Source organism: Apodemus sylvaticus, chromosome 1, assembly GCF_947179515.1.
Source record: "Apodemus sylvaticus chromosome 1, mApoSyl1.1, whole genome shotgun sequence".
In the NCBI taxonomy this organism is placed as follows: Eukaryota; Metazoa; Chordata; class Mammalia; order Rodentia; family Muridae; genus Apodemus; species Apodemus sylvaticus.
In genome coordinates this window covers 172,114,213-172,127,910 of record NC_067472.1, presented here as the reverse complement: position 1 = coordinate 172,127,910, position 13,698 = coordinate 172,114,213, and the positions used below count along the sequence as shown (strand labels likewise).

The following is a 13,698-nucleotide window of genomic DNA, read 5'->3' as shown; positions in this document are numbered from 1 at the left end:
TTGGTTAAACTTGTTTTTTTCATGGAATATCTTGGTTTCTCTATCTATGGTGATTGAGAGTTTTGCCGGGTATAGTAGTTTTGACTGGCATTTGTGTTCTCTTAGAGTCTGCATGAGCTCCGCCCAGGATCTTCTAGCTTTCATGGTCTCTGGTGAGAAGTCTGGTCTAATTCTGACATGTCTTCCTTTATATGTTACTTGGCCTTTTTCTCTTAATGTCTTTAATATTCTTTCTTTGTTTAGTATATTTCGGGTTTTGATTATTATGTGAAGGGAGGTATTTGTGTTGTGGTCCAGTCTGTTTGGAGTTCTGTAGGCTTCTTGTATATTCATGGGCATCTCTCTCTTTAGCTTAGAAAAGTTTTCTTCTGTAATTTTGTTGAAGATATTTGCTGTCACTTTAAGTTGTCAATCTTCACTCTCATCTATGTCTATGATTCTTAGGTTTGGCCTTCTCATTGTGTCCTTGATTTCCTGGATTGTCCTGGATATTTTGGGTTACAAGTTTTTTGCATTTTGCATTTTCGTTGACTGATGAGTCCATGGTTTCTATGGTATCTTCGGCATCTGAGATTCTTCTATCTCTTGTATTCTGTTGTGGATAGTTGCATCTATGGCCCCTGATTTCTTTTCAAGGTTTTCTATCTCCAAAGTTGTCTCCCTTTGTGATTTCTTTGTTGCTTCTACTTCTGTTTTTAGATCCTGGATGGTTTTGCTCAGCTCCTTCACTTGCTTGTTTGTGTTTTCCTGTAATTCTTTAAGAGATTTTTGTGTTTCCTCTTTCATGATCTCAGCCTGTTGACCAAACTTCTCCTGTATTTCTTTAAATGATTGTTTGCATTTCCCCCTTATTGGCTTCTATCTTTTGATCTGTATTCTCTTGGATTTCTTTTAATGATTTTTGTCTTTCCCTTATAAGGGCTTCTAACTTCTGATCCATTTCCTCCTGAATTTCTCAAATAGATTTATTTATGTCTTTCATGTGTTCCTGTAACAGCATCATGACCAGTGCTTTTAAATCCAAATCTTGTTTTTCTGGTGTGTTGGGATATTCAGGACTTGCTGTTAATGGAGAATTGGATTCAGATGCTCCCATATTCCCTTGATTTCTGTTAGTAACGTTCCTACGTTTGCCTTTTGCCATCTAGTTCTCACTGGTGTTAGTTGGTCTAATCACTGGCTGGCGCTTCAACCTCCTTTGAGCCTATAAGGTTATTTTTACAACACTGGATGGCTGGGCTTCCCCTGGCACAGATTGCTGATGTGCTGCCATCCTCTTGGGTGCTGTTGGAGCCCTGGTGTGTCCTGCCCCAAGCAATGTTATGCTTGGGTTGTCTCTGTGGACTGAACCTGGTACTGCCCGTCTGCTCTGACAGAGAGTGAAGATGGCAGCGGGGATCCCGCAGGGCACCGGCCCCATGCCTGACTAGCACACAGATGAACCACTGTTCTCCCAGTTCCTGGGCACAGGCAGCAGTCCACAACTCGGTTGTCTGTGTCTCCAGAGGTCTTACACTCGGGCTAGCTCAGTGCCTGGGGTCGCCTGTCTCGTCTGGCTGGGGACAACGTTGGAGACTGTGCCTTCTCCGCCTGAGTACCAGAGCCTGGCTGGCCCAGGGAGGAACCGCTGCTCTCCCAGTTACTAGGTGCAGGCGGCAACCCATAGCTTCCCAGAGGTCTTACACTTGGGCTAGCTCAGTACCTGGGGTCGCCTGTTTCGTCTGGCTGGAGACAAAGATGGCAACTCCGCCTTCTCCACCTGACTGAGTTAGTTTGTAACTCTTTATATTGGTTTCTCTGTGGTGTTAATATGTCCTCCCACCCCAACCCTCGGTTTCTACATTTCTCAGTCTATCTGTCAATTGGCATTTCTTTTGCTAGGCTATGTGCTATTCAAAGGGCACAGCAATTCCAGGTGAACCTCATAGTTTGGATTTCTTCTAAAATGATTTTGTGATTATAGTCGGATTTCTCTGTCAGGGACTAAGTTTTGGAAGCACCAGAATTATATGAATATATTGTCAATGAAGTATTCATTACAGTGTTATCACAATCATGCTTTCTCTCGTACACGTTAGGATGCATTGACCTATGATGATGTGCATATACACTTCACTCGGGAGGAGTGGTCCTTGCTGGATGCATCTCAGAAGAGACTTTACAAAGATGTGATGATTGACACATACAGGAACTTCATTGCTATAGGTAAAACTGAATTTTCCTTTGTGTTTAAAAATAAGGGATGGGGGGGCAGCTGTTTCTTTGTTATTGATGCTCCTCTGTAATCTTGAATGAGAATGAGGAAGAATAAGAAACAGGCATGGTTCTAAGATTCATTGTAGATAATGGCTAATTGACTAATTTCCAATGTATCATACATTTCCTGGTACTACATTTTAGGATACAATTGGGAAGACCATAATATTGAAGAATATTGTCAAGGTGATAGAAGACATATAAGGTAATTGTTTTGTGAAACCTGATTCGAATGTGCTTCTGAAGAAAATTTGATGTGTTCTCAAACTTTAAAAGATCAGCAACAGTTTATGTTGACTATTAAATTCTCACAAGCCACATACCTCGATGCCAGGCAGCTGCTATGTTCTTGTAAGGCATTCCTCTATGACAGTATATCTTAACAGATATAACTATTTGAATCATGTCACCATTAGAGCTACACTATAGAACTGCCATTTCATGTACTTTCATATGACTATGTCCAAAATCTTCTAATTAGCAAATAGTCCATAATAAAACTGTTGTTTTTCATATACTTGTCTTAAATTTGCTAAGTTTAGTGAGAGAGGAAGTTTATGAGATTCAATAATGTTGTTGTGAAAAAACCTTAATCCCTACCCTACACTTCATGTCTATGAGGAACAAAATGTCAATCTTTGTGAATGCAAGGTGGAATCCTTTATTTGTTATTCTTCTAATAGTTATATCATATGTCATAATGGATACAGGCCATAGGAGCATAGGGATATTGAGAAGCAGAGTATCTCTCTTTCCTAGACATATTAGATGCTATCTGCTAGTCCCCACTTTGAGGAGACTTTCTGAATGTCATACAAGTTTGTAATCACTTACTTTTTCAACTTCATTTGGAATACAACTGCAAAGATACACTACAGAAAATCACTATGAGCCTTAGGACTATGGAATTTCTGTTTGTGCTTCACTTTTCAAATATTGTATGTGTTGGTTTTTCCATGCAGTTCGTCTGCCTGCAAGCCATGTTGGTCAACTGTTTGCTTGCAGCATGGGCCAGGGGGATGTGGCTGCAATGAGTAGGTCACACCAGGACAAACAGTTCCACATGGGGCTTTGTTTAAGGTGGGATAAAGTGTAGCCAGCGGAACGACAGAACGAAAAGAAAAAGAGAAAGAGGAGAAACGCTACCCAATTATATATGGGTGATGATGTAAATTACAGATAAAGGTGGGCCATTGAATTATGGATATATGGCGGCTGTTGCCTTGGCAGTAGGCCTGTACTTGCACTGTGCTAATTGTTGCCTATATGACGTCACAGGTCTCTATATTAACATCCCACCATTTCTGTTATTAAAAAGAAAAGGAAAAGAAGAGGGGGGACCCAATGGTGAAAAGAAGTGATGGCGCCGTGTCTTTTAAACTGCTTCCTGCTGTCTAGGGGCATTGTCAATTTTGGGGTGTAGCTGATGTTCACCACCGGGGTCTACATTGGTATACATTGGCATCAGGTACCTCTGTGGACAGCGGCTCTTCTCTGGGCAGCGGCTGGTAATTCTGTAACAGAAACTCATTAATAGTTTGGTTAGAAGTTTTTTGTATTTGCCGTTGGAGGAATGCAGAAACAAGATTAATGGGGCAGGGAGCAAACAATAACACCAGGAAGATGACTAGAAAAGGTGTTACAAAAGGGAGTATCCACTTCCATATAGGGTTTTTGAAAATGTCATAGCTGGAGGTCTTAAGATCTCTGAAGTTCTTTATGTCTGACTGAAGCTTCTGAATTTTGTTTCTCACTATCCCGGATTGGTTGGCATAGAAACAGCATTCTTCTTGAAGAAACAAGCAAAGACCACCTTCTTCAGCTGTCAGGACATCTAGGCCCCATCAGTTCTGAAGCACCACAGCTGCCAAAGAATCGATCTGCTTCTGGATAGTAAGCACAGTTTCAGTCATTCCCTGCAGATCGCTTTTAAACTGGGAAGTGAATGTATTGTATTGGGCCAGAGAAGTCGTTATTCCTGCCAGTACCAGTACCAACACCTATGGCTATTCCTGTAGAAACCAAGAGTGGCACGATCTAAACTACCCTCTCATGTCAAGCAGCTATCATATCTACAACTGGGATTGGCAGGGCCTCATTTCCCTAGACTACTCCCAGCTCAGAGAAGAGGTGTACCAACGTGCAAACTCCTGACCAGCTGTCAGGTAGGCAATGGTATACCTGGGTGCCACAAAGAATTGTGTTCTGGATTGCAGGGCATTGTGGCAGAGATGATATATCAAAGCTTCTGGTTTTAGTACAGTCTAGGGAGCTTAGTGCTCCTACAGAACCTGTCCCAGAGGTCTTAAAATGGTTTGCCATGCCAAAGAGAAGGACAGAGGTAAGGTATGGAGTCATGGTGATATCGGACACAGGACAGATAACAAAAGGTGAGGTAAGGTTATTTGGCAGTATCACTGGAGAAGCTGTAACAGTTTTGAGTCAATTTCTGGGGTACTCATACCCAACAATCCCTAAAGTGACCAGGCCTGGTGACATTAAGGAGCTGGTATCCTGAGGTCAAGGTTTGAAGCAACAGGCAAAATGACGAGTTAGTGCCATTTATGAGGGTGCTGTCAAAGAATCAAGGACCTCAGAGTAGTGTTTAATTATCTCCCCTACTTTTCCAGTATCTAGGGGTTGGGCAATTGAGATATATTTTCTCTGAATATAGATGGTACTTACTGGGTAACTGGGCTGGTTTTTATGATAGAGCTTACCAACAACTCCTGTCACCCACCTGGAATCCCACGTGTCTTGTATGTAGAAGAAAAGTGTCTTGCAGTATTGATAGAAGAAATGATTGACCCGTGATCCTAGCATATGTATCTGATAAAACCAAAATGGGCAGCCCCCATATTCCTCTGATTGTTTTTTACAATAATCTTTTGTCTGGTCAAAGAGAAAGCAAGTATAGAGATCATAATACTTAGATGGAATAACACATACAGGGATGATCGTGATTTGGATCGGTTCCTGGCATCCGGCTATGGAGCAGTTTCCTGACCCTATTTGGAAAGACTGTTATCTGTGGTGGTTTCTTGAACCTCGAATCTCCAGATGTAAGGACTGCCCTGGATGGAAACATAGATCAGCAGGGTAGGAGAAGAAACCCATGTCTAATCCAATGTGGTTGAGCTCAGCTGCCAGAGTCGAGTCTTATGTTCTGGAATTGGGGACAAGGTGGATGGTCTCAATGTCCTCTGGAGCTTAATAGAGTATGGTCATATTAGGGCTGACATGTATGAAGAAGAGTCATTTGTAGGTGGAGGGATGAAATGTTTGAGGTGAGACAGGTGGACCCAATGAGAGAATCCTTCGAGTTTAGCAGCTATAGGGGTCATGAGAATCACCTTAAAAAGGCCCTGCCATTTGGGAGAGAGGGGTAAGGGCCGATGATCTGGAGGGGATAAGAGGACTTGGTCTCCAATGTTGACCGGTAGTGGACAGGAGACAGTCTGTGGCCGCGGTAGATGGTGGTCAGCAAAGTCTCATAGGAGAGAGCAAAGGTGGCAAAGCAGTGGGGTGAGTAGGTGGTCTTGGAGGGGAGAAAATTTAGGTGAAAGACCAGGAGTTAAAACTGGACATCCATACATAAGTTCAAAGGGTGAGATCAGAAGAGGTCACCCTTGGGGAGAGCTCGTAGCCTGAAAAGAGCCCGAGGTAGGAGTTTTACCCAGTCAAGGTGAAGTTCCTGTGACAGGTTAGCAAGAGTGGTTTTTAAAGAGCAGTTAGTTCTTTCTACCTTACCTGAAGATTGAGGATGGTAGGGAATGTGAAAATGCCAAGGGATGTTTAAGGCCTTAGATAGACTCAGAGATCTGGGAAGTAAATTCAGGACCATTGTCTGACTGAAGGGAGGCTGGAACACCAAATCGGGTATGATCTCTTGGAGGAGGAGATCAGAGACTGTCTGAGCCCTTTTGTTAGTGGTGGGAAAGGCTTCTACTCACCCCAAGAAGGTATCCACCAAGAACAGGAGGTACTTGGCGTGCTTGACCGTAGGCATATGGGTAAAGACAAGTTGCCAGTCAGTTCCAGAAAGGGAACCTCTAGCGTAATGGGTAGGGAAAGGGGTACAACTATATCTCAAGTTGGAATCTGACATCTGACAGATTTTACAAGAATAGATTTGAAGAAATTTAAGTCTTCAGGAGTAGTCTGTAAGTGGGTCTTAACAAAAGAAGATAATGCTTGGCTGTTAGGATGAAAGAGTTGGTGAAGACAAGATAGAGTTTGGCGAGTGTCAGGGGGTGGAGGTAGAGATGTGGGCTGCAGTGTAAGGATGTCTTGGGGAAGGTGAGATGAGTTTAGCCCTCTAAGGGCCGCAGCTCTAGCTGCCTCATCAGCTCAGTTGTTTCCCTTGATACAATAGAGTCATCCATCTGGTGGAATCTGCAGTGGACAATCCCAATAGCTGTTACCTCCACTGGAAAGGAAATTTAGAGGAACAGAGGTGTCTGCTTGGCTAATCTCTAGAGATGGGCTGCAGACAAGGATGGCATCTACATAAAGAAGAATTTTACATCTAGGGAGAGATTAAGAGAGTAAGTCAGAAGCCAGAGTCTGGTCAAATAGGTATGGGCTGTCTCAGAATCCCTGAGGTAAAACAGTACAGGTAAGTTGGGTAGAAAAGTGGGTGTCAGGGTCCGTCCAGGTAAAGGCAAATATGTTCTGTGACTGTGTGTTGGGAGTGATAGAGAAAAATGTGTCCTTTAGATCTAGGACTGAGAAATGAGAAGTTCCTGAGGGGATAGTAGAAAGAAGTATGTAGGGGTTAGCTATGACAGGGTGGAGAGGAACACACTGCAGCATTAATGCGCCTGAGGTCTTGAACCAAGTGATAGGTACCATTAGGTTTGTTTGTTTGTTTGTTTGTTTCTTTCTTTCTTTCTTTCTTTCTTTCCTTTTTTTTTTTTTTTTTTGTTGTAGTTGTTTTGTTTTTCGAGACAAGGTTTCTCTGTATAGCACTGGCTGTCCTAGAACTCACTCTGTAGACCTGGCTGGCCTCGAACTCAGAAATCCGCCTGCCTCTGCCTCCCAAGTGCTGGGATTATAGGTATGTGCCACCACGCCCGGCTTACCATTAGGTTTCTTAATTGCTAGTATAGGGGTGTTGGAAGGAGAAGTGGGATGAAGGATTTTTTTTTCCTTAAGAGGTCAGAAATGATAGGCTCTGAAGAGAGAGAGGTTATTGAGCTTGGGTGATATATCTGGTATGGACCAGTAACTGTTTGACAACAGAAGAATGATGTCTAGCAACAGAGGGGTTCTGGACGTCCCAAACTCTGGGGTCCACCTGAGACATTGGTAGAGGAGATAACATGTTAGTGTTAGTAGGTTGACTGGCTAGAAGGAGAAGTAGCGGAACTGCTGGCGAGCCTGGGTCCAGGCTAGTTGGGGGAGCAAAAGAAATTGAAGCCCCCAACTTAACTAAAAGATTTTTTCCTAATAAGGGAATGGGAATAGTTGGCACTACCAAAGGAATTACAAAAAGGAATGGGTGAAGGGTATATTTCTAAAAGTGCAGCTAAATGGTGGGGTCTGATGAGAAAAGTAAGGATGTCCTCCTATCTCAACTATGGGAAGACACGAGGGTGAGGCAGGACCCCAAAACTCCATCAGCACCGAGTAAGTGGTCCCGGTGTCCAAAAGGAAGGAGATGGGCCGCCCACATACCATGATAGTTACCCAGGGCTCCCTGCTGGGGATGGGCGTGGTAGGGTTGAGGGTGATTTGGCCCCTTCAATCATCCATAGCCAAGGCTAGGAGGTCAGCTGGAGTTGTATCTGGATGGGATGGACCTCTGTTCTCAAGTCATTAAAAGTTGCTTACCTTCTGGATTCTCGGGATCTAGATTAGTGTATTGTAACAAAGCCTTTGGGAGGCATTCTAAAAACTGAGATGGATTTTCCTGTTTGTCCTGGACAACCTCTTGGAGTTTTTCAAAATCTACTGGCTTTAAGGCTGCCTTTCTGAGACCAGCCAGAAGGCCTGTAATAAACCTGTCTCTGGCTAAAATACCACCTGTGGAATTGTAATTCAACTGAGGATCCTGGTCAGGCACTGTCTCAGATCCGATTAGATAGGATCTGTCTGTTTGGTGAATTTCTTCTGCATGCATTCTTGCCTCTTCGAAAACTTGCCTGCATTCATCAGGAAGTAAATTGTTAGTAAGAATCATATGAACATCATGGAAAGTCAAGCTGTAAGATTGAGTGATGTACTGAAATTCTTTAATAAAGTTAGAGGAGTTAGAAGTATAAGAATCCAGTCTACTTTCTATTTGAGAAAGTTCACTCAATGAGAAAGGAACATGTACTCTAACCAGACGATCAATTCCAGCCACTTCCCTCAGAGGAAGGACTGATGGCTGGGTCAGGTGTCCTTGGAGGAGAAGATGGATCTGGGGAGTTCGGGTTGTTAGATTCCAAGACATGGTGAGAGAGACCAAGGCTGCAGCTTAGGATTTCACAGGCCCAACAGATGTGCTGCGGATGGGTTGTGGCTCGTCTGCAGGATCAAAACTAGCATCATCTAGTGGAGGGTGGGTAGGTTTCATGACTAAGAGAAACTGGGATGGGGACAGGCAGAGCAGAGAGAGGGTTTAGAGCAAAGATAGAAGAAAGCTTAAACATATAGAATCTCATCCCATTTACTGGATTGCTGGTAGTGTGTATTAAGTTCCCTAGAAACAATTGGGTCTAGGGTGCCATTAGGTGGCCAATTGGAAGTATTGTCTAACTTATATAGAGTCCAGACCTTATTATAGAGGTTTATTCATTTTGACTGCCTCAAATTGGATGTTAGTTTTAGAGACTTGAGATTTTTTTCAGGAGGCATCCCAGTGGGGTGCCTGAAGGTACTGCTGAAGTCAAGTTATTTCCCATTGGGTTGGTGGGGAAATTGCTTAATATAATTTCAGCGTCCTGAAAAGATATTGGCAACACGCTAGGCTAAAGACCTAGGTCGTTGTGAAGGCCTTTAGGAGCTGAAACATTTTTAGAACGTCTGAGGAAGTGCCCTGCCTGGACCAGGACTTTGTGAGCACCTGTAAAAGCTAAGGGGGAATTTTGGGGTCGCTTCCAAGTGAGGGTACTCCCAAGGGCTTAAATGTCTTATTATGGATGTTAGCTGGAAAGCCAGCGTGTGGGCTGGGCCTGACAGGCAAATCTTAGCTCTAGAAAGGTTGGCCAGGTCCCGTCTATGGCTAAGATTCCCTCCAGTTAACCGATGCGCCTTACTGATATGCCAATGTGTGTTTGTTAAAAATGTGCATTCCGATCCCTGTGGCCATATTCGCTGCCTGCTGGGGCAGAAGGGTGTCACTAGTTACTGTAGCACCTGAGCTTTAGATATCTGGGGGTAAAAACCGCCAGAGATCTGCCTGCACCCAGGAACTGAGCATATAGGTGGTTCAACTGCCAGACTGCTGGGCATGGGGCCTGTCTCCTGCCTGGAAAGCAGCAGAGGGAGAGAATCCCCACGGTCATATTCGCTGCCTGCTGGGGCAGAAGAGCTTTACTAGGTACTGTATCACCCTGAACTTTAGATCTCTGGGGGTGCAAACCGCCAGGGGTCTGCCTGCGCCCAGGACCTGAGCACACAGGTGGTTCATCTCCCAGCTGGTAGGTTGTGGGGCCTGTGTCCTGCCTGGAGAGCAGCAGAGGGAACAACTCCCCATGGCCTGCCAGGGCAGAAAAATATCACTAGGTACTGTATTATTCTGAGTTTACGATCTCTGGGGGGGTGCAAATCTCCAGGGGTCTACTTGCATCCAGGACCTGAGAACATAGGCAGTTTATCTGCAAGCCAGTCGGTTGTGGGCCTGTGTCCTAAGTAAGAATCAACAGGGAGTGACCCCCCCACCATCTTTTCTCCAATAAAGAGCAGTCTGAGAACACATGGTTCACCTTGATAACCCAAGTATAACATTGCTATAGGCAAGACTGAGCAGGTGTCTACACTCTCCTCTCCATAGAGACTGCAGGCAGAATCTCCTGATGGGCACGCCAAAAATGTTGGTTTTTTCCAAGTAGTTGGTCTGCTTGCGCACCATGCAGGTCACCTGTCTGCCCTCCACACGGGCTGCAGGGATTCGGCAGAGATGCGGGCCCCAATGAGTAGGTCACACCAGGCCAAACAGTTCCACGTGGGGCTTTATATAAGATGGGGAAAATGTGTAGCTGGTGAGAAGAAGGAGGAAAAGAAAGAGAGAGAGGGGAGAAACGCTAACCAATTATATATGGGTAATGAAGTAAATTACAAGTAAAGTTGGGTCATTGAATTCTGGGTATATAGCGGCTATTGCCTTGGCAACAGACCCATAGTTGCAGTGTGCTAATTGTGGCCTATATGACATCACAGGTCTCTGTACTAACAGTATGACTCACAGTGTAAGAAAATTTATGGATATAATTAGAGTGGTATATCTGTGAATTCTTGCAGTTTTCTTCAAATATCTGGAAAACTTCAAGTAGAGAAATTATGCTATTAATGTGAGCCATTTAATAAATGTCTTCACAATCACAGCTGTCTTTAATGATGCAAAACACCCCACAATAAAGGGAACACCAAGATTATAAGCAATGTGATAAAACCTCGCGATCTGATTCTACCTTACAGTTAGACCAAATTGTAAAATAAATTCATGCAGATAGAAAAAGATTCATCTGTGTAATGAATGTAATCAAACTTTTCCATGTCCCAATTATCATTGCAGGCATGCAAGAAATCCTGTTGGAGAGAAACCTTATGAATATACACAATGTGATAAAGCCTTCATATGTCAGAGTCATCTTCAAAACCATGAAAGAATTCAAAGTCAAGAGAAATCCTCTGAAGGTTTTCAACATAGTGAATCCCTTGCATGTCATAATAGTCTCCAAATACATAAAAGACCAGATACTGGAGGGAGAACCTACAAATGTAATCAGTGTGATAAAGCCTTTTCACAACCCAGTAAACTTCGAGTACATAAGAGATCACATACTGGATGGAAACCCTACAAATGTAATCAGTGTGGTAAAGCCTTTTCACAACCCAGTAACCTTCAAGTACATGAGAGAACACATACTGGACAGAAACCCTATGAATGTATTCAGTGTGGCAAAGCCTTTACAGAACCCAGTAAACTTCGAATACATGAGAGAAGACATACTGTAGAGAAACCCTATGAATGTAATCAGTGTGGTAAAGCCTTTGCAGATCGCAATACTTTGCGCTTGCATAACAGAACACATACTGGAGAGAAACCCTATGAATGTAATCAATGTGGTAAAGCCTTTGCACATCACCATACTTTGTGTTTGCATAAAAGAATGCATACTGGAGAGAAACCCTATGAATGTAACCAGTGTGATAAAGCCTTTTCGTATCAGTCTTCTTTGGTCTTACATAAGAGAACACATACAGGAGAGAAACCTTATGTATGTAATCAATGTGGTAAAACCTTTGCACAAATCTCTCATCTCCGAACACATAAAGTAATGCATACAGGTGAGAAACCATTCAAGTGTAATCAATGTGATAAAGCCTATACACAACAGAGTCATCTCCGAATACATGAAAGAACACATACTGGAGAGAAACCTTATAAATGTAATCAGTGCAGCAAATCATTTGCATCTCACAGTCATCTTCAATCTCATGAAAGAATTCATACTGGAGAGAAACCTTACAAATGTAATCAATGTGATAAAACATTTGCACAAAGTTCTAGTCTCCAACTACATAAAAGAACACATAGTGGAGAGAAACCATACAAATGCAATCAATGTGAGAAAGCCTTTTCACAAAGCAGTAGTCTCCAATTGCATAAAAGAACACATACTGGAGAGAAGCCCTATGAATGTAATCAGTGTGGTAAAGCCTTTGCACAGCACCATACTTTGCGCTTGCATAAAAGAACACATTCCGGAGAGAAACCTTTTGAATGTAATCAATGTAATAAAGCCTTTTCGCATCAATCTTCTTTGATCATGCATAAAAGAACACATACTGGAGAGAAACCTTATGAATGTAATCAGTGTGGTAAAGCCTTTTCACAACAGTCTGCTTTGTGTGTGCATAAAAGAACACATACTGGAGAGAAACCTTATGAATGTAATCAATGTTTTAAAGCCTACACACATCACCATCAGCTCCAAAACCATAAAAAGTATCATACTGAAGATACCCTATGAATATAATCACTGTGGTAAAGCCTTTGAGAATCAAAATAATCTACTGAAACATAATCCATCTGAGAGAGGAACCCTATGAAGTCATTTAACATGGTAACATCTTTGCATATTTCTCTAGTCTTCATCACTATGAAAATACTCATGGTACAGAAACCATATGAACACAAGAAATGTAGTAAGGTTTTGGACATCATAGTGATCTCTTATGTGGAAAAGAATATATATTAGAGATAAATCGTACAAGTATGGTAAAAGTGATAAATCCATTTCACAATATGATTATCTCTGAATCCATGAAAGAAAACATTGGTGAGAAACACTATCAATGTAATCAATGTGGGAAAACCTTTTCATGACACGATCATCTTTGAATAAAAGAACACATACCAGAAAGAAACCTTATGGAGGTGAACAATGTGAGAAAGGCATAAAACCATTCATACTGGAGAAAAACACTACGAAGGTATTCAATATGGAAGTCTTTGCATGTCACTGTTATCTCCAGATTCACAAAAAATAATGCTGGAGAGAATACTTCAGAGAACACATACTGAAGAGAAACCCTGTGAATATAAGCAAAGTGGGAAAGCATATGATAGTCAATGTTAAATATGTAAATATGTTAAATGTTAAATATGTAAATATGGTAAATATGTAAATATGTACATATACATATATGAGAGCCTTGTTATAATGAACTCCAATATTTAAAGATTTTTTTTCTTTTATATATATATTTTTTTCAAGACAACATTTCTCTGTATAGTCCTGGCTGTCCTGGAGCTCACTCTGTAGGCCAGGCTGGCCTTGAACTCCGAAATCCGCCTGCCTCTGCATCCCAGAGTGCTGGGATTACAGGCATGTGCCACCATTAAAGATTCTTAAATGAATGTAACTGGTTCCCTGTGGGTTAAGCACAATGAACATCACTCAAGTCAAATAGGTTTGAACATAGTAGGAAATCTATATGCAAAAAATCGTGCCTACAATTCATTCCTTGGCTCAGTGGAACTGTCAACACTTAGCATAATGACTTGCTGCTTATTTCATGTCTGAGGCATGGAGAGAGCTTAGTAGGTAAGAGCCCTTGCTGTTCTTGAGAAGACCCTGGATTTTTCAGTGCATGTGAGTTGGCTCAATGGCAAAGAGCACTTGTACTAATAAAGGACCACAATCTGATACCCAGCCTTCACATGGATACTCATCATTCCCATAAAATCCAGGCATGTATGTGGCATGGACATCCATATAGGCAAAG

The 13,698-nt window shown here is 42.4% G+C and overlaps 2 protein-coding genes across 8 annotated transcripts in view; both read left to right on the top strand.

The window, feature by feature from the left end:
• Positions 1 to 13,698, top strand: part of LOC127670429 (zinc finger protein 431-like) — a 296,871-nt gene that overhangs the window by 158,257 nt on the left and 124,916 nt on the right. For 2 of the 7 annotated variants that reach the window (XM_052164885.1, XM_052164868.1), the window contains exon 1: positions 2,098 to 2,205. The exons of the other annotated variants lie outside the window; for them this stretch is intronic. In XM_052164885.1, coding sequence (XP_052020845.1) covers positions 2,172 to 2,205 — 34 coding nt within the window. In that variant the 5' untranslated portion in view covers positions 2,098 to 2,171. Of the gene's footprint in view, positions 1 to 2,097; positions 2,206 to 13,698 lie in introns of those variants that run through there. 7 annotated transcript variants of the gene reach the window in all.
• Positions 7,819 to 12,347, top strand: LOC127685044 (zinc finger protein 431-like; the record flags this gene model as incomplete). Its single annotated transcript, XM_052181803.1, has 3 exons — positions 7,819 to 7,853; positions 10,979 to 11,079; positions 11,161 to 12,347. Coding segments are annotated over exons 1-3 (1,323 nt in total), but the record flags the coding sequence as incomplete, so codon positions are not given.